Raw genomic sequence first — 20894 nt, 5'->3', positions numbered from 1 at the left:
ACAGGTTTGACCCCCAAGCATGTCTTCCATATGGATTTTGTTTCATATGCAGTTAACACCTTGATCAACACAGCTTTCCTGAAGGAATCTAGCTGTGTTTTGGTGTCAACTCCCAGGACAAATTGGGTGTCTTACTGCATAGCCAACACTGTTAAACAGAGGAAGGTCATGGGAAGAGGAAGCATGTGTTTGTGGGATAGGGAGTCCTCTCTGAGTGAGAGGCTTGGGAGGTTAGGAGTGGAAGGTTGCAGCTAGTTGAGGTTAGGAGTTTACATGTTCTTTTTGGCTTTCTGGGGGTTAAGGAAAAAAAACCAGGAAAGAGAGATAAAGGGACAAAAAAACGCCAGGCATTTAAGAAGAGTAAGGTGCTGGAGAAAAACTTTTTTTTTTTTTTTTTTTTTGAGGCGGAGTCTCGCTGAGAAAAACTTTAAAAAAGGAAAACTTACATTAAAAGCGATACATTATAAGAATATTAACTACAGTAAACACAGAGATTACCAATTCCTTTCTTGTAACACGAGTGTATTTGTGCTATGGCTGATGTGTATTTGTGGCTTACACTTGGTGAGCCCTCATGTGCTGGCCATCAGTTCTAAGTGCTTCACATTTATGTATTTAATCCTCAGAAAAGCCCTCTGAGGTAGGTGATGCCCATTTTACAGATGAGGACACCGAGGCCCTGAGAGATTTTTCTGACTTTCCCAAGGTCACTTAGGTAGTAGATGGCAGAGGTGGGATTTAACTCAGGTAGACTGGCTCCAGAGGCTACCTCTGTATCCTGACGTTGTACAGCTTCTCCATTTTTGTGTTTTCACTGTTATAATGAAACACATGTGCACAAACTTTCTAATCAATCTTTAGATGTATTTATTTGGAGAGAAACTTGCAATGGGATGGATGGTTTCCAACTTTCAATATCGGATGAAGTCTCATATTCTGGGACTCTGCTGCCACCCAATGGCTAGAGCCAGTATTGCTGCTTGTTGTGTACACGCTGGTGGCGGGTGAGGCTCGAGTGGCTCCGAAAGGCTTTCTGGCAACGTTGACACTGATAAAGTGTCTCCTGGGTGTGAACTCTCAGGTGCTGGTTGAGATGGGCACTGAGGCCAAAAGCTTTGCCACACACATTACAGGAGTAAGGCTTCTCCCCAGTGTGAACTCTCTGGTGCTGTGTCAGATTTGCTTTCTGGGCAAAGGCTTTCCCACATTCACCACATATGTAGGGCTTCTCCCCAGTGTGAACTCTCCGGTGAATAGAAAGGCATGAGCTCTGGGTGAAGGCTTTCCCGCACTCCTGACAAACATAAGGCTTTTCTCCAGTGTGAATTCTCTGGTGGCGGACAAGCTCCGCATTCAGGCCGAAGGCCTTCCCACAGTAGTCACATACATAGGGCTTCTCACCTGAGTGAATTCTCTGATGCTTAGAAAGGCACGAGCTCTGACGGAACGTTTTCCCGCATTCATTACACACCAAGGGCTTCTTTCTGGCATGAGTTCGCTCATGCTGAACAAGGTAGTTTCTCTGGGTGAAGACTCTGTCACACTTACTACATTTAAAGGGATTCCCTCCAGCATGAATTAACTGATGTTTTGAGAGGTGTGCACTTTGGCTGAAGGTCTTTCCGCATTCGTTACATTTAAAAGGGTGCTCCTTTGTGTGGGAGGACTGAAGTTTGAGAAGGGAGGCACTGCTGATGGCTTTCCCTTGCTCACCCCATTTATACAGCCTCACTCTAGAGTGGATTCTTTGATGGTGAATGAGCTGAGTACTTTGGCCAAAGGCTCTCCCACACTGGTCACACTCAAAGGGCTTCACCCCACTGGTGTGAATCCTCTCGTGCTGAGTTAGGTATTTGCTGCAGCTAAAGGTTTTCTCACATTTGTTACACTTAAAGCACTTCTCTTTCTGTTCTGGGTTCTGATCCAAGATCTTCCCACTCACAACAAATCTTTGTTTTTCTCTTGTGTGAACACTCTGGTGGCACTTCAGGGTTGAGCTGCAAATGAAGCGTTCTCCGCACTCCTGGCATTCATACGGGGTTTTGACACTGTGCATTTTCTGGTGTTGCACAAGGTGACTGTTATCGCTGAAAGTCTCCTTGCATTCAGCACAGCGATAGGGCCTTTCTGCAGTGTGAATGGCCTGATGTCGCATCAGATGCGAGGGCCGGCTGAAACTCTTGATGCATGCTTGACATTTGTGGGGTCTGTAGCCCGTATGAATTCGCCGATGTTCATTAAGGTGAGTGTACCGGTGGAAGGCCTTCCCACACTCACTGCATTTGTAAGGCTTCTCTCCACTGTGAACCCGCTGATGGATCTTTAGGGTAGAGTTACGGCTGAAGGATTTCCCACATTCATTACACTTATAAGGCTTCTCTCCAGTATGAAGAGCCTGGTGCTCAATGAGCAGCGAACTCTGCCGAAAAGTCTTCCCGCACTCCCGACACGCAGAGGTCGTTTTTGCAGTGTGAGTTTTCTGATGTTGGATGAGGTGTTTTCTCAAGCTGAAGGTCGCCTGGCACTTGGAACATTCATAGCGTTTCCGAGTGTGGGTCTTCTGGTGCCGAATAAGATGCAAGATCCGGGTGAAAGCCTTGCCGCATTCATTACAGTTGTAGGACTTACTATCTGTGTGAGTTTTCTGATGCTCACCAGGCTGTGTGTCATGACTGGGTGGGTGGTCACTGTATTGACTCTTACATGGTTTTTCTCCAGTGTGAGTTTTCTGATGCCACAGGTATGCACTCTGACTAAAAGTTGTCCCATATTCATTACACACATAGGATTTGTAGCCCGTGTGAGTTTTCGGATACACAGAAAAGGAAGCATTCTGGTCGAAACCTTGCTCACACTCTTGATGGACAGTGGGTTTCTCCCCAGTATGAGTAATCCAGTGCTGGGTAAGATGGTAACTCCCACTGAAGCTTTTCCCACATTCACTACATTTATATGGTTTCTCCCCTTCCTGAACAGAATCCTGCTGGCTGTGGTCCGAGTAGGAGTCAAACTCACCCCTATATTCCTTAGACTCAGCTGGTGTGAGGGTCTTTTCAGAAACATTATGTATCATGGAATCTTCTCCCGTGGAAAGGGTGGACACAGGACTGAGGCCTCTCTTTAATTCATAACTCTTGCATTCCGTGGGACTTTCCCCATTGGTGGCAACATCAGACCTCAGAAGACTTTCTGGATCGCCTAGCAAACTATCTAACCAGGTGTCCTCTACACAGGCCTCTCCGAAATTGGAGTTCCAGAAGCCATCCTTGGATAACATCTCTATAATCTCCTGGGAGAATCCTTCTTCCAAGAAATCCTCCACCAGAGGAGAGTTCTTGGTCTCAGTCACATCTGAAAGAGTAAGTGCAAATGTCTCCTGTTCACCAAGGGTGAGAACACAGACAAGAGCAAGTAGGGGTGATGGATCTTGAGTCCAGCCTATCCATTAAGGGACCCAAAGGGGTGACCCATGTGGAACTGGCATCACAGAAAACAGAGAGCCCGGCTGGGCGCGGTGGCTCAAGCCTGTAATCCTAGCACTTTGGGAGGCCGAGACAGGCGGATCGCGAGGTCAGGAGATCGAGACCATCCTGGCTAACACGGTGAAACCCCGTCTCTACTAAAAACTACAAAAAACTAGCCGGGCGAGGTGGCAGCGCCTGTAGTCCCAGCTACCTGGGAGGCTGAGGCAGGAGAATGGCGTGAACCCGGGAGGCGGAGCTTGCAGTGAGCTGAGATCCGGCCACAGCACTCCAGCCTAGGTGACAGAGCGAGACTCCGTCTCAAAAAAAAGGAAAACAGAGAGCCCATTCCCAGGAGGGTCAACAGGGGAGCTGGGAAACCACAGGGGTTCAACAAGGAGGGAGATTCGACCATTACCTTCACAACTAGGTGACTGACCAAGTTCCCTAAAAAGTCACCTGGACTCACCTGCTTCTACTCTCCACTCTATCCTGCACTGTCACCAAAATCTTCCTCCTCATATCCTGCATCCGCTATCCCAGACAACACCCCAATCCCCCCACTCCACCATCCATCCAGTTCTCCATGCTAGAATCCTAGGAGTCAACCTCCTCCCTACCTCTCCCTCAACTTGGCACTAATTTCATTTGGTCTCTATCGAAATGTCTCAACTCCCTTCCTCTCCTCTCTTTATCACTGACTCCATCTGACCCCAGGCTGCTCATTGGTCTCCTGTCTCTGTCTGTCTCTCTCTCCAGTTTTCCACACTAGCCCTAAAGGGTTTTGTAATAAATGGATCTGACTATATCACTCCTCTGATTAAACCCTTCCATGGCTTCCTGCCTGGAGAAGAGAAATGAGTGTATTAGCCCAGCGCTCTTTGTGCTGACCTCATAGAACTCTTGCGGTTCCCTAAATCTACCAGACTTTCTCCTCTGTGCTTTTAATGGTCCCTCATGCTGGATGGCACTTCCTGGGCTAACTCCTCTAAGTCTTTTAATACCCAGCTTGAGTATCACCCTCCTCTGAAAGGCTTCCCTGACAACCCCATCCCCATTCTGCTTTAAGTCCCCTGCCCTGTATTTGAAAAACAGCTGAGCACTTACCATCCTCTACCTTGACAGGTTATGAAAGGGTCTGACCCCTGACCCTTACCAGAAGGTAAGCTCTTTAACGGGGACCTTCCACTGCTCATCCATCCACTGCCACAGCGGCAGCCATGGGACAAATTCACAGATAGTAAATCCCATTCATGGCATGCTTGCTCACAGGCAGGAGTGCCTCAGGCACTCTGTTATACTCGACAACCTCCCATAAGGTAGGCACGTTTCTGCTTCTTAAAGCTAAGTGGGCAGCAGAGGATTTAAACCCCTCTGACCCCATATATGTATGTATGTATATGTGTATATATATATATTTTTTTTTTGGAGATTGAGTCTTGCTCAGTTGCCCAGGCTGAAGTGCTGCACGATCTCAGCTCAATGCAACCTCTGCCTCCCGGGTTCAAGTGATTCTCCTGCCTCAGCCTCCTGAGTAGCTGGGACTACAGGCGCCCACTACCACACCCAGCTAATTTTTGTATTTTTAGTAGAGACAGAGTTTCAGCATGTTGGCCAGTCTGGTCTCGAACTCCTGACCTCAAGTGATCTGCCTGCCTTGCCCTCCCAAAGTGCTGGGATTACAGGTATGAGCCACCATGCCTGGCCCCCATATTCTTAACTACCAAGCTGTATGCTCTCTGGGATCCTTCACAAAACATGAATGTCCCTGCTCTGCTGTATGCCTCCAGTCTCCCCATCTCTCCTCTCCTCCATCATCGTACCTTTTCCAGCCTATCCCTTCTGCAGTTCTTGGCTCACCTTCTGAGTATCTATGAGACTGCTTAAAGTCTCTCCACCTGGAATTAAAACTTGCAAATGAAAGCCTTCTGAAATCACACCTTGTTCTGAATTGTCACCTCTGCCTCTGCTCATCTCTCCCACAGATATCCAGCTCACTCTCCTCACCACACCAGTGCTCATGTTGTTCCCTCTGCCTCAAATGCACCGACAGACATGTAATAGGCACCCCTTATGTGCCAAGCATGATGTCAGGAGCAGTGAATCAGCTAAGCCCTGCTTCCAAGAAAGGCACACCGTTAAAGGGGAAAGACGCTTACGTGGTAACTATGCAACTCGAGTGTCACTCCTAGAGGATATGGAGGTGTATTTGTTAGTAAAGGCATGGCTACCCATGCTTGGAAACAGCCAATATGCTGAGGTGACAGAAACAGAAAGCAGAGGTTGTGAGAGCCTGTGCATGGGTTAGTCACCTACGAGGGACACTGATGTGCTGAACAGGAGGCTGCAGAGGCCTCATGTACACGAGCTTGAGTGTGGTGAGCCAAGAAGGGAGCTACAGACTGACTGGGTTGGGTACAGCCTGAGACTCCTGTGGTCTCTGGTTCAGGGCCCTGCTTCTCATGCAGATAAAGAAACAATGAGAGAAGCCTCCCATGCCAGGCAAGGCAGCTGCCTCTGCTTTCTCCTGCTGGGGATGTCTCTACCATGGGTAATGCCCCAGGAATCCTCACCACCTAACCTGATCCACCTGGAGGAGCCCTGGCTTGGGAGATGGCAGGGCAGATGCTCTTGGCAGCATTCAGGCCTAGGCTGAAGTTACTCCCTAATGTGGCCATTTGCTGTGCCCCAGGGATAGGAAGGAAAAATGGACCTGAAGGAAAGGAGGTAAAAGAAGTAGAATGAGGGTCAACACACCCAGGAAGCACAAGGCAGGAAAGCAGAGACCAACTCAGAGAGCGGAGGGCGTCTCCTTGTTGAGTCTGGAAGGAAGAGGAGGAGCTGCGGAGAGGCACCAGGATAGCCCTGTGCTGAAGGGCTAGGTGGAGAGACACCAGAGTGAGGGTCTATAAAAATGTCCGGATCGCCCCCAGCTCCCAGGATGAGGGGGTGGAAGCCAGCGAGTGGCGAGTAAAGTCCTGAAACTAAGCGTTGTAATGTCTGGGTAGACCTGTGGGAGAGCTGGCGGCAGCCCCAGGATGGAGGTCTGGAGGACAGAAGGTACACAGGGGGCCCCTCTCCATCCACTCACCAGGGCCCGTTGCTTCTGGGCTTCCTCCTGGCAGAGGCTCTAGATCTTCGCCGCCATCTGGGTGGGAGGTCAGGTTGGGTCTTGGGGGGTCTGCAGGGAGAGAACAGCATTGTCATCTAACCAGGACATGGAGGGTCATCCAGACACTCAGTGAGAACCTCCTAGCTCTCCTGACTTTTCTATGCTTTATCCTGCACACGGCTCCTGTGGGCCAGGTGCTGCCTGGGCGACTCTGGGGATGCCTGCCCTGTAGGGTTCCCAGTCCAGTGATAGAGAGGGAGCCAAACAATCACAATCCAGGGTGATCAAAGCTGTGACAGCTGGGGCTGGGGACACAAAGGACTTGTGACAGCTCTTTAATGGGCAGAATCTGCCAGGTGGAGAGGCACGCACTTCCTTAGCCATTCATGATTCACTCACTGACCCATGGGTCACACAACGCCTGAGGCCTCCATGGGCCAAGGACAGAAGATGTCAGGGTCCCAGGGTCCAAGCAGTCCTGAGCCTACCTTCTACAAGCTTCCCCAAGTAAGGGACCAGAGTCATCATCCAGGAGGGACACAGGCTACAGCAGAGAAAACGCCACTGCTGGCTTTGAAGACTGAGAGGCCATGAGTCAAGCAATACAGGTGACCTCCAGAAGCTGGCAACGGGCCAGGAGAGGACTGTATGTGCTGGAGCCTCCAGAAGGAACATGGCCCTGCCAACACCTCGCCTCCAGCCCAGCCACATGCATTTGGAACTCCTGGCCTCCAGGACTGTAACATAATACAAGTGTGCCGGTGGAAGCCACTGCGTTTGTGCTATGTGTAACAACAGCAATAGGAAGTGGATACACTACTCATACATACACGCAAATGGGTGAAGGGGCAGTCGAGGTAAACACACTTCTTACTGTGGGCTGTAGTTTAAAAATTCAAAACGACACTGAGGTAGGACCTCCCATTAGATGCTTCTTAGCACACACTGGTCAGTCTGGAGAAAGTCTGCCCAATGTGATGAGAGTCTATCAAATGACAGTTTCCACAGTGTGTTATCTTTTACTGCTTTCATCTTTTGAAGTAAATTATTTTTCTGGTTCTTCAAAAAGAAAGAACTGAGGCAACAGAGAGGGAAAATGAGCTAATGAGGTGACACTGATGGGGAGCTGGGGTGATGTGGCCTTGGGGCTGCACAGACCTTAGCTGGAGTCTGGACCCTGCCGCTCTCTCACTGTGTGACACTGGTGTGCAGAAGAGGGCGACACAGCAGGCTGGCTGCTCTCCTGGGAAAGGCCTGCTGGCAAGGCTGGATTTCAGGGGGGTACCCCGTGTCTCCGGAACTGAAGAGACACGCTCCCTGGACCTAAACTCTGCAAACACTGTGGCTTACACCTGCTTTCCTTCTGGGAGTCTGCAATTTTGGTATGTGCCAGGCAAAGGGGCCCACGTGACCAGACCCCAGTAAAAACCCTGGCACTGAGGCTCTGATGAGCTTCCCTGGTGGACAGCATTTCACACGTGATATCACATTCTACAATATTGCTGGGGGAATTAAGCATGTCCCATGTGACTCCCCTGAGAGAGAATTCTGGAAGCTTGTGCCTGGCTCCCTTGGACTTTGCCCCATTTACCTCCTCCCTTTGCTGACTGCTCTGACTCTTTTCACTGTAGTCAGTCTTAGCCATGAGTCTGACTACAGGATGAGTCCCAGGAATCCTAGTCAATCACTGGAGCTGTGGGTGTCCTGGGGACACTGGCATGGCTGGGAAGGTGACTGCCTCTCTTTCAACCTCAGTTTCAGACCATTCGGCACAAGAGGGACAACCCAGCTTCCTCATGGGGTGACTGGAGGATTGAACGAGCAAGTCCGAAGAGCTGCTACTCAATCGTTCATTAATTTAGAGCCATCCGCTGGGCCCTGGAGCAGGAACTGTTTGTTCCAATCACTGTGGACACGCCCCTGTCCTCACACAGCTCCCGCTCTGATGATAAAATGGTAGTTAGAACGTGATGGAGCAATGGCCAAGATGAGTAGGAGAGGAGATACGGAGTTCTCACAGGGTCACAGGTCAGACTTGAAGAAGGTAAGCCCTGAGAGCCACTTAGGCAGAGGGGAGGGCAACTGGAAGACCCTGAAGTCTCAGCTTGAAGAATGACTGACTACAAGCAGAAAAGTGGTGAAGACGAGGCTGGGGAGGCAGATGGGGCCAGAGCAGGGTTTCCCAGGCTTAGCACTACTGACACTGGCACAGGCCAGTCCTTGGTTGTGGGGCTCTCCTGTGCACTGCAGGATGTGTGGCAGCCTCCCTGGGTTCCACCGGCTAGATGTTAGCAGCACGCTGCTGGCCCAAGAAGTAACAATCAAAAATGTCTCCACACATTGCCAATGTCTCCTTGGCCAGCTGAGAACTGCTGGGTTAGGTCATGTGGATTCAGAGGAGCCCAGGATTTCACCCTGTGGCTGGGGGAGAACACAGGTGATCACCAAGCAGGACAGTGAGTAGGCCCCTGGGGACAGGGAACACTCACCCAGCAGGAAGAGGTCCTGGCAGTTGTCCAATGCTGTGTCCCAGAACATGTCCCCCTGTTCCAGCCCGAGCTGCTCCCAATCTTCCAAGGTGAAGTCCATGCCGACGTCCTTGAGGGTCACAAATTCCTAAAACACAATACACTATTGGTCACTCAGAGGCTGGGGTCAGGGAGGAGCCCAACAGCTCACTCAGGGCCCAATCTGCCAGGCCTCAATCTGCCAGGCCTTTCACAAAAACTATCCCAGCCTCAGCGTGACAAGAATCTTGAGACGTAAGAGATTGGAAACCCTGTATTTTGTAGGCAAAGAAAAGGAGTCTTGACCAAGGGACAGAATGTCAACCAAGATTAACACAGGTGAGACTGAACCCAGGTCTGTCTGGTCCTAAAAATCTACTTATTTCACACTTTTGCTTTTTTTAGTGTTCATTCAAGATTTTGTAAATTTTCAAACATACATACAAGTAGAGAGATGTATATAATTACCAACCATGAACCCATCACCAGGAGCCATCTGATTTCACCTGTGAAGACTTCAGTATGAGCAGTAACTCCTTAGTCACTGAACACCTAGACCACATTCGAAATCTGTATACAGATTAGGCTGACGTCTCAGTGGTGTGTCCCTTTTTTTTTTTTTTGAGACGAAGTCTCACTCTATTGCCCAGGCTGGAGTGCAATGGCACGATCTCGGCTCACTGCAACCTCTGCCTCCCAGGTTCAAGCGATTCTCCTGCCTCAGCCTCCTGAGTAGCTGGGATTACAGGTGCACACCACCACACCCAGCTAATTTTAATTTTGCATTTTTAAGTAGAGACAGGATTTCACCATGTGAGCAAGGCTAGTCTCGAACTCCTGACCTCGTGATCTGCCCGTCTCGGCCTCCCAAAGTGCTGGGATTACAGGCATAAGACACCATGCCCAACCTAGTGGTGTGTCTTTATAGTTAGCTTGTCTCAATCAGAATCCAGGGGAGCCCATACCCTGCGTGTAACTGATGTGGCTCTGAGATTTTTAAATCTACAGCTGTACCCCTGTGCCTTCTTCATCCTCCATGCTCCTGATTTGGGATTCCACGTTCTGAATGTGGCGAGCTGCTTCTATGCAGTATCACCTGGCTGCTCCCCTGGCTGCGCATTTCCTGTGAGCTGGTCAGGGGAGCAGAGGCCTGAGTGAGTCAGTACAGCCTCTGGGGGAAAGACCCACTCACAGATGGTACCAGGTCCACTTTAGGCCCCATGACTACCTAAGGCTCCTAGCTGGTTGTCCCACTTTTAGTGATGCCATCTTTCATTTTAAAACTTTCCTAGTTAATAAGTGTTTATTATTATTTATATGTATGTGTGCGTGTATATAGTGTATATATACATCATATAATGTATATATAATATAGATACATATTATACATAATTTTATTTTATATATAATTACATATATTTTTATATTATCATTTACATATGCACCTGTAGTCCCAGCTACTCAGGAGGCTGAGGTGAGAGTATCACAGGAGCCCAAGGAAGTCAAGGCTACAGTGAGCTGTGATCACATCACTGCACTCCAGCCTGGGTGACAGTGAGACCCTGCCTAAAAAAAAAAAAAAATTTTCTATTATTTGGCTAGTCAGTGATAGAGTTCATATAGGACAGGTAGGGTAAATGCTTGACTCTCCTTTTATTTGCTAGTTTTCACTATAAGGAATTGGTTTCCTTCTATCATTTATAAATTATGGTAATTTATAAATCTGGTAATTTGTAAATTATATATATAATTTATATTATATATATATTATATATATATAGAGAGAGAGAGAGAGAAAGAGAGACAGAAAGAGAGAGAGTGTCTCACAGTGTTACCCAGGCTGGAGTAGTGGCACGATTATAGCCTCGATCTCCTGGACTCAAGCAATCCTCCTGCCTCAGCCTCCAAGTAGCCAGAACTATAGGCATGTGCCACCAGACCCAGCTAATTTTTTGTCTGTTTGTTTGTTTGTTTGGCAGAGTAGGAGTCTTGCCATGTTGCCCAGGCTGGTCTCGAACTCTTGGCCTCAAGTGATCCTCCTGCCCCTGCCTCCCCAAGTGTTGGGATTACAGGCATGAGCCACTGTACCTGGCCAGTTAATGGGTGTTTAGGATAAAAATTCAAATACTTGAGAAGTACCAACAATAAAACGTGAAAGCCTGCCCCCCCCCCCACACCCCATCTCTAGGTGAAACCACGACTGCTGTGTCTCTTCCATCAATGTGGGCACAGGCACACATGCGCATGCACACACACAGGCACATTTTAAGGAAGAATGAAAACCACCTCTCTTTAGTTTGGCTTTGAGGTTTGGCCCTACTACCTTCACTTACGAGTGACTACTGGCAAGTAAGCTGCATGTCTCTTGTGACCCCAATTCCTGCTCCCCTAGTGAAATGGGACCAATGAGTCCCATCTCATCAGGGCTGCTACAGGAAGCAACTGAAATACTGCTGGGAGGTGACTGCACAGTACTTAGCACAAAGGAAGAGCTCCACAAAGGGGCAATTCCACTCTGGCTCACACTGCCCAGCCCACCCCTCCAGGCATCTGACTGCAAAAGCCCTTCTTTGGCCAAGAGCTTTCTGCATGCCTGCAATGGTTCAATGCTTTACGTGCAGTGACTCACTAAACCGCCTGACTCCTTTCTGAGGCAGGATTATCCCCAATTTATAGAAAACAAAATCAAGGCCCAAATAGTCACTTTCTCCAAGTCACACAGTGTATTAGTCCATCTTCTGTTGCTGTAACTGGGTAATTTATAAAGAAAAGAAATTTATTTCCTATAGTTCTAGAGGCTGTGAAATCATAAATTTGTGTTGTTTTTAAGCCCCCAGGTTTGTGTTATTTGTTACAGCAGCAGCAAGATCCTGAAACAGTCGTCCCAATGTGATGCTAAGCAGGAATTGGGTAGACGAGCCACGGGAATCCTGTTTCTACTTACAACAGATCCTGTCCATCCTCTGCTCCAAACCCTCCAATGGCCTCCGGATTCATCGCATTTAAAGACAAAGGCCATACAATGATCTCCAGGGCCCTAAAGATCAGGCCCCAGCTATCCCTCAGGCCTCACCTTCTCCCCGTTCCTGCTCATCCACTCTGCTCCAGCCACACCAGCTTCCTTGCTGCTCCCCGAACACACCTGGCAGCTCCCATCTTAGAGTCAAGAGTCCCTCAGTTCTCTGCTTAAATGCCTCTTCTCCATGAGGCCTTCTCCAACCCCTCTGTATAAAACAGCAACTCCACCCGGAGTCTCCCTATCCTTTTCTTCCACAATCCTTAATACTGCCTGCATTCTATGTGATTTACTGAATGCATTTTACTGTGTGGTATGGGTTGAACTGTAACCCTCCAAAAAGATACAATGAAGTTCTAATTCCCAGTACCTCAGAGTTTGCCCTTATTTGGAAATGGGGTCTTTACAGAGGTGATCAAGCTGAGGTGAGGTCACCAGGGTGGGTCCTAATCCAACATGACTGAAGTTGTTATAAAGAGGAGAAATGGGCCGGGCGCGGTGGCTCAAGCCTGTAATCCCAGCACTTTGGGAGGCCGAGACGGGCGGATCACGAGGTCAGGAGATCGAGACCATCCTGGCTAACATGGTGAAACCCCGTCTCTACTAAAAATACAAAAAACTAGCCGGGCGAGGTGGCGGGCGCCTGTAGTCCCAGCTACTCGGGAGGCTGAGGCAGGAGAATGGCGTGAACCCGGGAGGCGGAGCTTGCAGTGAGCCGAGATTGCGCCACTGCACTCCAGTCTGGGCGACAGAGCGAGACTCCGCCTCAAAAAAAAAAAAAAAAAAAAAAAGAGGAGAAATGGGGACAAAAAGACAAACACAGGCTGAGGGAAAACAATGTGAAGATACGAGGAGAACATCCTGGGAAGATGAAGGCAGAGACTGGGGTGATGCCTCTCTAGGCCAAGCAACACCGAAGCTGGCCAGCAAACTGCCAGAAGCTAGGGGAGAGGCCTGGCTCGCAGCCTCAGAAGGATCCAGCCCTGACAACACCCCCATCTCAGACTTCTGGCCTCCAGGACTGCGAGACCATCCATTTCTGTTGTTTTCAGCCACCCAGTGTGTGGTACTTTGTTACAGCAGCCCTAGCAAGCTCATACACGGTCACTCGCAATAACGTGAGCTTCATGAGGACAGGAACCGCCTAAACTGTTTCCCTAGTCCAGACTTATAACAAAGCCCACACGTGGCAGGCACAGAGTAAATACTTGTCGAAGGAGGCAAAGCAGCACGTGGTCCTGATAGCTGTTTTGGGACAAGGGAAGGAGCTCATCAAGGATGGAACCCATACTAAGCGAGGTTCAAGATGGGGACAATAAACTGAGTCCCAATCACACTTGCAGATGATGACAGCCCTACCTCTGGACTTTTGGTTATATAATTAGTAGTCTCCTGACTGCGTAAGTCGATTTCTGACACTCATAATAGAAACTGTTGCTGTCTATATCCTGTCAAGAGTACCAGTCAAGCAGTTTTTTCAGCAGGAGCCAGATCACAGAGGACCTTCGAGGGGCTTCCTTTCCTCACACTCCCAGACTGTGCTGGACAAGGGCCCCTGGTCTCAGTGATGCAGGAGGTGGGAAGACAGGGCAGACTTGATCCCTGAGGCACTGGGGAGCCACAGGAAAGTGACAAGGTCGGAGCACATATGTGGCAACCATTTACCTTGTGTGCCAGACCACACTGTGGGCACCAGGGACACGGATGTGTGTCAGACCTGGTTCCTGGCCTCATGGAGCTCATGGTCTGATGAAGAGACATGAGGGAAGGAGGTCTGTGGCACAGGGACGTATCGAGGGCTGTGTGGGCCAGAGGAAGGAGGGAGGCCATTGCCTTGAGGTCAGGGAAAGCTTCCTGGAGGGGAGGTCATTAAAGTTGGATCACTAAGGATTAACAGATATTTACCAGATAGAGAGATGGTTTCATGCATCATTCATTGATTCATTCATACATTCACCTAATACCTCATGAGGCTTCCTGTGTGCCTGGCCTGTGCTGGGCCCTGGGGACCCAGAGATGAATCCCGCAGTTCGTGTCCCCAAGGAGCATCTAGTCTGGTCGGGATGACAGATACGGGCAGGAACATCCATATCTAGGTGGATCTGTGCTACAGTGGAGGCAGCAGGGAGCGCTATGGAAGGTCACAGTGGGAAAGTGCTGAGTGCCTAGGGAAGAGCTGGGGAACTGAGTCGGGTCTTAAAGGCTGTGTGAGACATTACCAGATGGAAAAGGGACAGGGGATTCCAGCAGATGACCCAACCTGAGCAAAGGCAAGGAAGCTGCTGGAAAGTACACAATCAAGTTTTACTACTAGGCCAAAGGGAGTACTGGTCATCTAGAGAAATGGGAGAAGATGTGCAAACGTGGGTAGAACCTAGAACACACAGGAAGGCTGAAAACCCTGGAATTTATCCTATAAGCAATAGGGGTTCCCAGAAGAGTACAAGCAGAAAAGAACAGCGTGTGAGCTTTCCTTTAAAAATCACCTGGGAGCCACCGTGGGACAGGGAGGCCAAAACAAAGGCAGGCCAACTTTCCTGCCTTTGGGGGTGACTGATTAACACAGAGCGGCCTTCAACTCACCTCGGCCACAAAGGAAAGCCAACTTTCCTGCCTTTGGGGGTGACCGATGAAGACAGAGCGACATTCAGCTCACCTCAGTCATGGCCAACTGGGCTTCAGTAGCCTCTTTTAAGCTCCTCCTCCTTCCCCTCCGTGTTCCCGGCTGGCAGGGCTGTGGGAAGCACAAGGGAGCTGTGAGAAAGTCTCCCTTCCGCCCATGGCTGACTCGCTGTCCATGCTGCCGAGCCCCCAAAATGTCCAGGAGGAGGAAGACAAGTCCCAGTGTGAGTCTCCCTGCAGGGGACAACAACAGCTGTATTTACTGAAGCTACCCCAGCCCCACATCTCCACTGTGCTTCAGAACCTACGGAACAGCTTCGCCACCACTGTTAGCACCTAACACAGTCAGTAAAAACATGCTTAGGAGATTTGCTGAGGAAAATCTATGGCCGCAGTGGGAACTTCTGTCTTGCTCACTGCTGTGTTGCTTAATGTACAGGAGGTGCTTTCACAGTAGGTGTAAAGGCACCTACAGTTGTTGACAGAATGAAGGTGTCTGAAGAACCAATGGAACAATGCTTCTGGGATTTCTGATTATCATCTCTAGAATTTGGGTTCAGGTAAATCGGCCTCCAAAACGGTTCCTTATTTTATTTTATTTTTTTGAGACAAGGTCTTTGCTCTGCTGCCAGGCTGGAGTACTACAGCGGCACAATCATGGCTCACTGCAGCTGTAATCTCCTGGGCTTAAGCAATCCTCCAACATCAGCCTCTCAAGTAACTGGGACTACAAGCATGTGCCACCACGTCCAGCTAATCTTTTTCACTTTTTGTAAGGCCAGGATCTCACTTGTTGCCCAGGTTGTTCTCGAACTCTTGACCTCAAGTAAGCTGCCCTCATCGGCCACCCAAAGTGCTAGGATTACAGGTGTGAGCCACCGCACCTGGCCGCTATCTCTACAACAGAAATATTTCAACTTGGCCAGGTGCGGTGGCTCAAGCCTGTAATCCCAGCACTTTGGGAGCCCGAGGCGGGCGGATCATGAGGTAAGGAGATCAAGACCATCCTGGCTAACGCAGTGAAACCCCATCTCTACTAAAAAATACAAAAAACTAGCCGGGTGAGATGGCGGGCACCTCACAGCTACTCGGGAGGCTGAGGCACGAGAATGGCGTAAACCCAGGAGGTGGAGCTTGCAGTGAGCTGAGATCTGGCCACTGCACTCCAGCCTGGGCAACAGAGCAAGACTCCGTCTCAAAAAAAAAAAAAAAAGTATTTCAACTTTTGTTTTAACCATTACCCACAGTAACACCACCAATATGTAGTCAAGCCTGGGACAGTGGCTCACGCCTGTAATCTCAGTACTTTGGGAGGCCAAGGTGGGCAGATTACCTGAGGTCAGGAGTTCAAGATCAGCCTGGCCAATATGCTGAAACCCCATCTGTACTAAGAATACAAAAATTAGCTGGGCTTGGTGGCGCGTGCCTGTAATCCCAGCTACTCGAGAGGCTGAGGCAAAGAATCACTTGAACCCGGGAGGCGGAGGCTGCAGTGAACGGAGATGGTGCCACTGCATTCCAGCCTGGGCAACACAGTGAGACTCCATCTCAAAAAAAAAGAAAAAAAAAGTATCATGACTACTCAAATACCTAAACAAAAGTTTCATGAAGCAATACTTACTCTGCAATGTAAGATGTACTGGGATATTTTCTATTCTAGTCTTTTTTTATTCTCATTCATTAAAAAAAAAAAAAAAACGGCTGGGCGCAGTGGCTCACGCCTGTAATCCCAGCACTTTAGGAGGCTGAGGCCGGCAGATCACGAGGTCAGGAGATCACGACCATCCTAGCTTACACAGTGAAAGCCCGTCTCTACCAAAAATACAAAAAATTAGCTGGGCATGGTGACTGGCGCCTGTAGTCCCAGCTACTTGGGAGGCTGAGGCAGGAGAATGGAGTGAAGCTGGGAGGCAGAGCTTGCAGTGACCCGAGGTCACGCCACTGCACTGCAGCCTGGGTGACAGAGCGAGACTTCGTCTAAAAAAAAAAAACAAAAAAACATAGTCACTGCCCACCCAGTTATTTTCATGACCCATAATATGCAAAACATTGTACCACAGACATCTTTACCCATTTGTATCCACTGCGTGGACCAAGTGGCATATATCTGCAGAGTGCTGAAAGCCTTCATATCACAAAGCAGCACGGATCACTTACCAATGACACAAGTCCACAAATTCTTCAAACTCCGACACCAGATGTGCTTTGACATTCAACTTTTATTTTACAAAGGTGATATGGCATATATATGGCATAGTTCATTAAAATCCCAGTGCGGGGCTGGCTGTGGTGGCTCATGCCTGTAATTCCAGCACTTTGGGAGGCTGAGGCGGGCGGATCACGAAGTCAGATCGAGACCATCCTGGCTAACAAACATGGTGAAACCCCGTCCCTACTAAAAACACAAAAACAAAATTAGCCAGGTGTGGTGGCAGGCGCCTGTAGTCCCAGCTACTTGGGAGGCTGAGGTGAGAGAATGGTGTGAACTCAAGAGGTGGAGCTTGCAGTGAGCCGAGATTGTGCCACTGCACTCCAGCCTGGGCGACAGAGCGAGACTTGGTCTCAAAAACAAAAACAAAAAACAAAACAAAATCCCAGCACAGCGTGGATCAGGCTGCACTTCATAATTGAACACTTTACCATTTCTAGAGAAAGGTATAATCATTCATTCTAGGTAGAATAATTTAAAGTTATATTTTAAAAAATACCCTGTCGTAGTTCAGGTAAGGCATGAATACTAAATTTACGAAAAAAAATATTTGTTCTGAGTTTTCCAGATTTTTGAGACTACAGATATGGGAATGTGGTAGACCTACAATAAATGCTAATTCTACTGAACAATGAGTTTTTCTACATGTCAGAGGTTAAGCCTCAATCTATGAGTATAACTCAGTTGACAGATATTTGGTCCATAATGTTTGTTGGCAGACAGAATGTTTTGAAAGAAAATTCAAGCATGGCTCACTAGTCTCAAACTTGAAAACTGGAAAATTTCACCTAAAAATTAGGTTTCCAACTGCTGAAACATCCTAGGATTTGGCAACACTGGGTCTACATCCCACGAAGTTAGTTCACTGGAGCCCATTTAAAGCTCTCCGACCAGTGCTAGGCAAGTGGGGGATGCTTATAATCCCAGCACTTTAGGAGGCTGAAGGGGGTTCGAGACCAGCCTGGGCAACGTAACAAGACCTTGTTTCTACAAAAAAATTTTAAAATAAGCAAGTTGTGGTGGCACGTGCCTGTAGTCCCAGCTACGTGGGAGGCTGAGGTAGGAGGATCACAAGGCTGCAGTGAGCTATGATTGTGTCACTGTACTCCAGCCTGGGTGACAGAGAAAGATCCCGCCTCCAAAAACATAAATAAATAAATTTAAGTTTAAAAAGCAGCTGGGTGCAGTGGCTCATGCCTGTAATCCCAGCACTTTGGGAGGCCGAGGTGGGCAGATCACCTGAAGTTTGGAGTCTGAGACCAGCCTGGTCAACATGGTGAAACCTTCGTCTCTACCAAAAATACTAAAATTAGCCGTGGTGGTGCATGGCTGTAATTCCAGTTACTTGGGAGGCTGAGGCAGGAGAACTGCTTCAACCCGAGGTGGAGGTTCCAGTGAGACCGCACTCCAGCCTGGGTGACAGAGCGAGACTCTGTCTCCAAAACAAACAAACAAACAACAACAAAAAAAAACCAAACACAACTCTCCCCTTTATATGAGGCAAGTGCTCCCCAAGGCCCCGCAGCCTCACCTGGACCAGTTCTCTTCTTTCCTGTATGTTATCTGCCTGGCCCTCACAGACAGCTGCACTTGAGACCCCTGTCTGCAGTTACCAAATCACATTCTGTCCACATCTCATATACTCTTAGCCCTGGGAGGAAAGAATGAGGGCCCAGAGGTGGAGCCCAAGGTCATCCAGCCCAGAGTGACTTAAGCCAAACAATTATCGGGCTGAAAACCTTGGGCCCCAGAGTCTTGCCCCTCCTTCCAGATCATTTACCTTCTCTAAGCTTCAGTTTCCACATGTACCAAATGGAACAAATACAACAGATCCACGGTCCTTTAAATGCTCCAAAGAACGGAACTTCATTTATAAACTGACCGCAAAACTTCACCTGGATCGCCACAGGCCATGTAGGGTCTTTTTTTTTTTTTTTTTGAGACGGAGTCTCGCTCTGTCACCCAGGCTGGAGTGCAGTGGCCGGATCTCAGCTCACTGCAAGCTCCGCCTCCCGGGCTCACGCCATTCTCCTGCCTCAGCCTCCCGAGTAGCTGGGACTACAAGCGCCTGCCACCTCGCCCGGCTAGTTTTTTGTAGTTTTTAGTAGAGACAGGGTTTCACCATGTTAGCCAGGATGGTCTTGATCTCCTGACCTCGTGATCCGCCCCGTCTCGGCCTCCCAAAGTGCTGGGATTACAGGCTTGAGCCACTGCGCCCGGCCAGGGTCTTAATATTCCCCTAAGTGTGAACATCCACTCCTTGACCCACAGAAACATTTTATGACCAAGAACTGGCCCCGATTCCTCGTGGTGGGGGAGTGCTGCCTAATTATAAAATACACACCCTATTAGCTTTCTAAAATCTGAAAAATTCTGATTCCCAAGATTGCCTTGTGGCCAAGGGGATCTGCACTTCTGTCTCAGTGCTGCTGTGGGGATCGGGAGAGGAAAAGGGACTCCAGCAGGGCGCCTGGCACACAGAAAGCGCTCAAATACTAAAAATGTTAAGTACTTCAACTTCCCCAAGAACTCTCATCCATCCTCCAGCAAGATTCCGCCTAAATCTGCCAACTTCAGGTAACTCATTCTGCCAACTTCAGGTAACTCATTTCCCTCCTTCCCCAACCAAAACCAAAATAAAACAGAATCACTCCTCTCAGGGCCGTCAGAGAGGGCTGGAAACCCCTTTAGCGGTTTTCTTTTTTCTTTTTCTTTTTGAGACAGGGTCTTGCTCTGTCGCCCAGGCTGGAACGCAGTGGTGCCATCTCGGCTTACTGCAACCTCTACCTCCCGGGTTCAAGCAATCCTCCCACCTCGGTCTCCCAATTAGCTAAGACTACAGGCGGGCGCCACCACACCCGGCTAATTTTATATTTTTTCTTTTTTTGTAGCGACAGGGTTTCACCATGTGGCCCAGGCTAGCCTCGAACTCCTGGGCTTAAGCGATCCGCCTGCCTTGGCCTCCCAAGGTGCTTTTCTTCCTTTCTTTTTTTTTTTTTTTTTGAGACGGAGTCTCGCTGTGTCACCCAGGCTGGAGTGCAGTGGCCGGATCTCAGCTCACTGCAAGCTCCGCCTCCCGGGTTCACGCCATTCTCCTGCCTCAGCCTCCCGGGTAGCTGGGACTACAGGCGCCCGCCACCTCGACCGGCTAGTTTTTTATATTTTTATAGTAGAGATGGGGTTTCACCGTGTTAGCCAGGATGGTCTCGATCTCTTGACCTCGTGATGCGCCCGTCTCGGCCTCCCAAAGTGCTGGGATAACAGGCGTGAGCCACCGCGCCCGGCCCTTTCTTTTTTTTAAGACGTAGTCTCGCTCTGTCACCCAGGCTGGAGTGCAATGGCGCGATCTCGGCTCACTGCAACCTCCGCCTCCTGGGTTCAAGCGATTCCCCTGCCTCAGCCTCCCGAGTAGCTGGGATTACAGGCGCCCGCCACCACGCTCAGCTAATTTTTGTATTTTCAGTAGAGAACGGGGGTTCGAGGAACTCCTGAACGCAAGTGATACCCCGCCAAGGCTTCCCAAAGTGCTGGGATTACAGGAGTGATCCACCGTGCCCGGTCCTTGAGCGGTTTTCCTAACAGACTGTGAAAGACGATTCACACCTCCACCCAGACAACCGCCGCCCAAGACGACGCACCCTTTTGCCGAAGTCGCCCCCACTTGCATTCCGTCACCTCTCAGGAAGGACCGAGCCCGCAAGACCCTCAGCCCCAGCATGTCCGTACCTCGGGATTGTAATCCGCCGCGTCAACAGACGCAACCCCAGCCTCGAGGGACCGGGAGATTCAACTCCTCGCACACGAGCCCACTCGCACCAACTTCCTGCGCGCGAGAAGCTTCTCTGAGCGGCTGCACCCAGGATCCTCCACGCCAGCGCCAGGACTCTATTTCCCAGAGGGCTGTGCGGGCGACTTCTTTCGCCTTCCCATCTCCTCCCGCTTCTTCAGCCTTAGCACTCTGGGAGTG

The 20894-nt window shown here is 49.5% G+C and overlaps 1 protein-coding gene and 1 long non-coding RNA gene across 8 annotated transcripts; one reads left to right on the top strand and one right to left on the bottom strand.

The window, feature by feature from the left end:
• Nucleotides 1-843: 843 nt before the first annotated feature.
• Nucleotides 844-20800, bottom strand: ZNF473 (zinc finger protein 473). Of its 7 annotated transcripts, none has more exons than XM_033224163.1 (5): nt 20654-20800; nt 14753-14952; nt 9063-9189; nt 6553-6642; nt 844-3351 (listed from the first exon to the last, which is right to left on the bottom strand). In XM_033224163.1, exons 2-5 carry the CDS (start codon nt 14759-14761, stop codon nt 962-964), a joined length of 2616 nt encoding a protein of 871 aa, XP_033080054.1. In that variant the 5' UTR covers nt 14762-14952; nt 20654-20800; the 3' UTR covers nt 844-961. The 7 variants fall into 7 exon arrangements, with proteins under 7 accessions (XP_033080054.1, XP_033080055.1, XP_033080057.1 ...); XM_033224164.1 differs by having other exon boundaries at nt 14753-14830; XM_033224166.1 differs by having other exon boundaries at nt 20566-20761.
• Nucleotides 3241-12579, top strand: LOC117091618. Its single transcript, XR_004440483.1, has 5 exons — nt 3241-3359; nt 4587-4780; nt 5051-5623; nt 8329-8617; nt 11911-12579. It is a non-coding gene; the product is annotated as an uncharacterized LOC117091618 (long non-coding RNA).
• Nucleotides 20801-20894: the final 94 nt, after the last annotated feature.

The sequence above is a fragment of the Trachypithecus francoisi genome, unplaced genomic scaffold (genome assembly GCF_009764315.1).
Source record: "Trachypithecus francoisi isolate TF-2019V2 unplaced genomic scaffold, Tfra_2.0 Lachesis_group12, whole genome shotgun sequence".
NCBI lineage: Eukaryota > Metazoa > Chordata > Mammalia > Primates > Cercopithecidae > Trachypithecus > Trachypithecus francoisi.
This window is presented reverse-complemented; position numbering and strand designations above follow the sequence as displayed.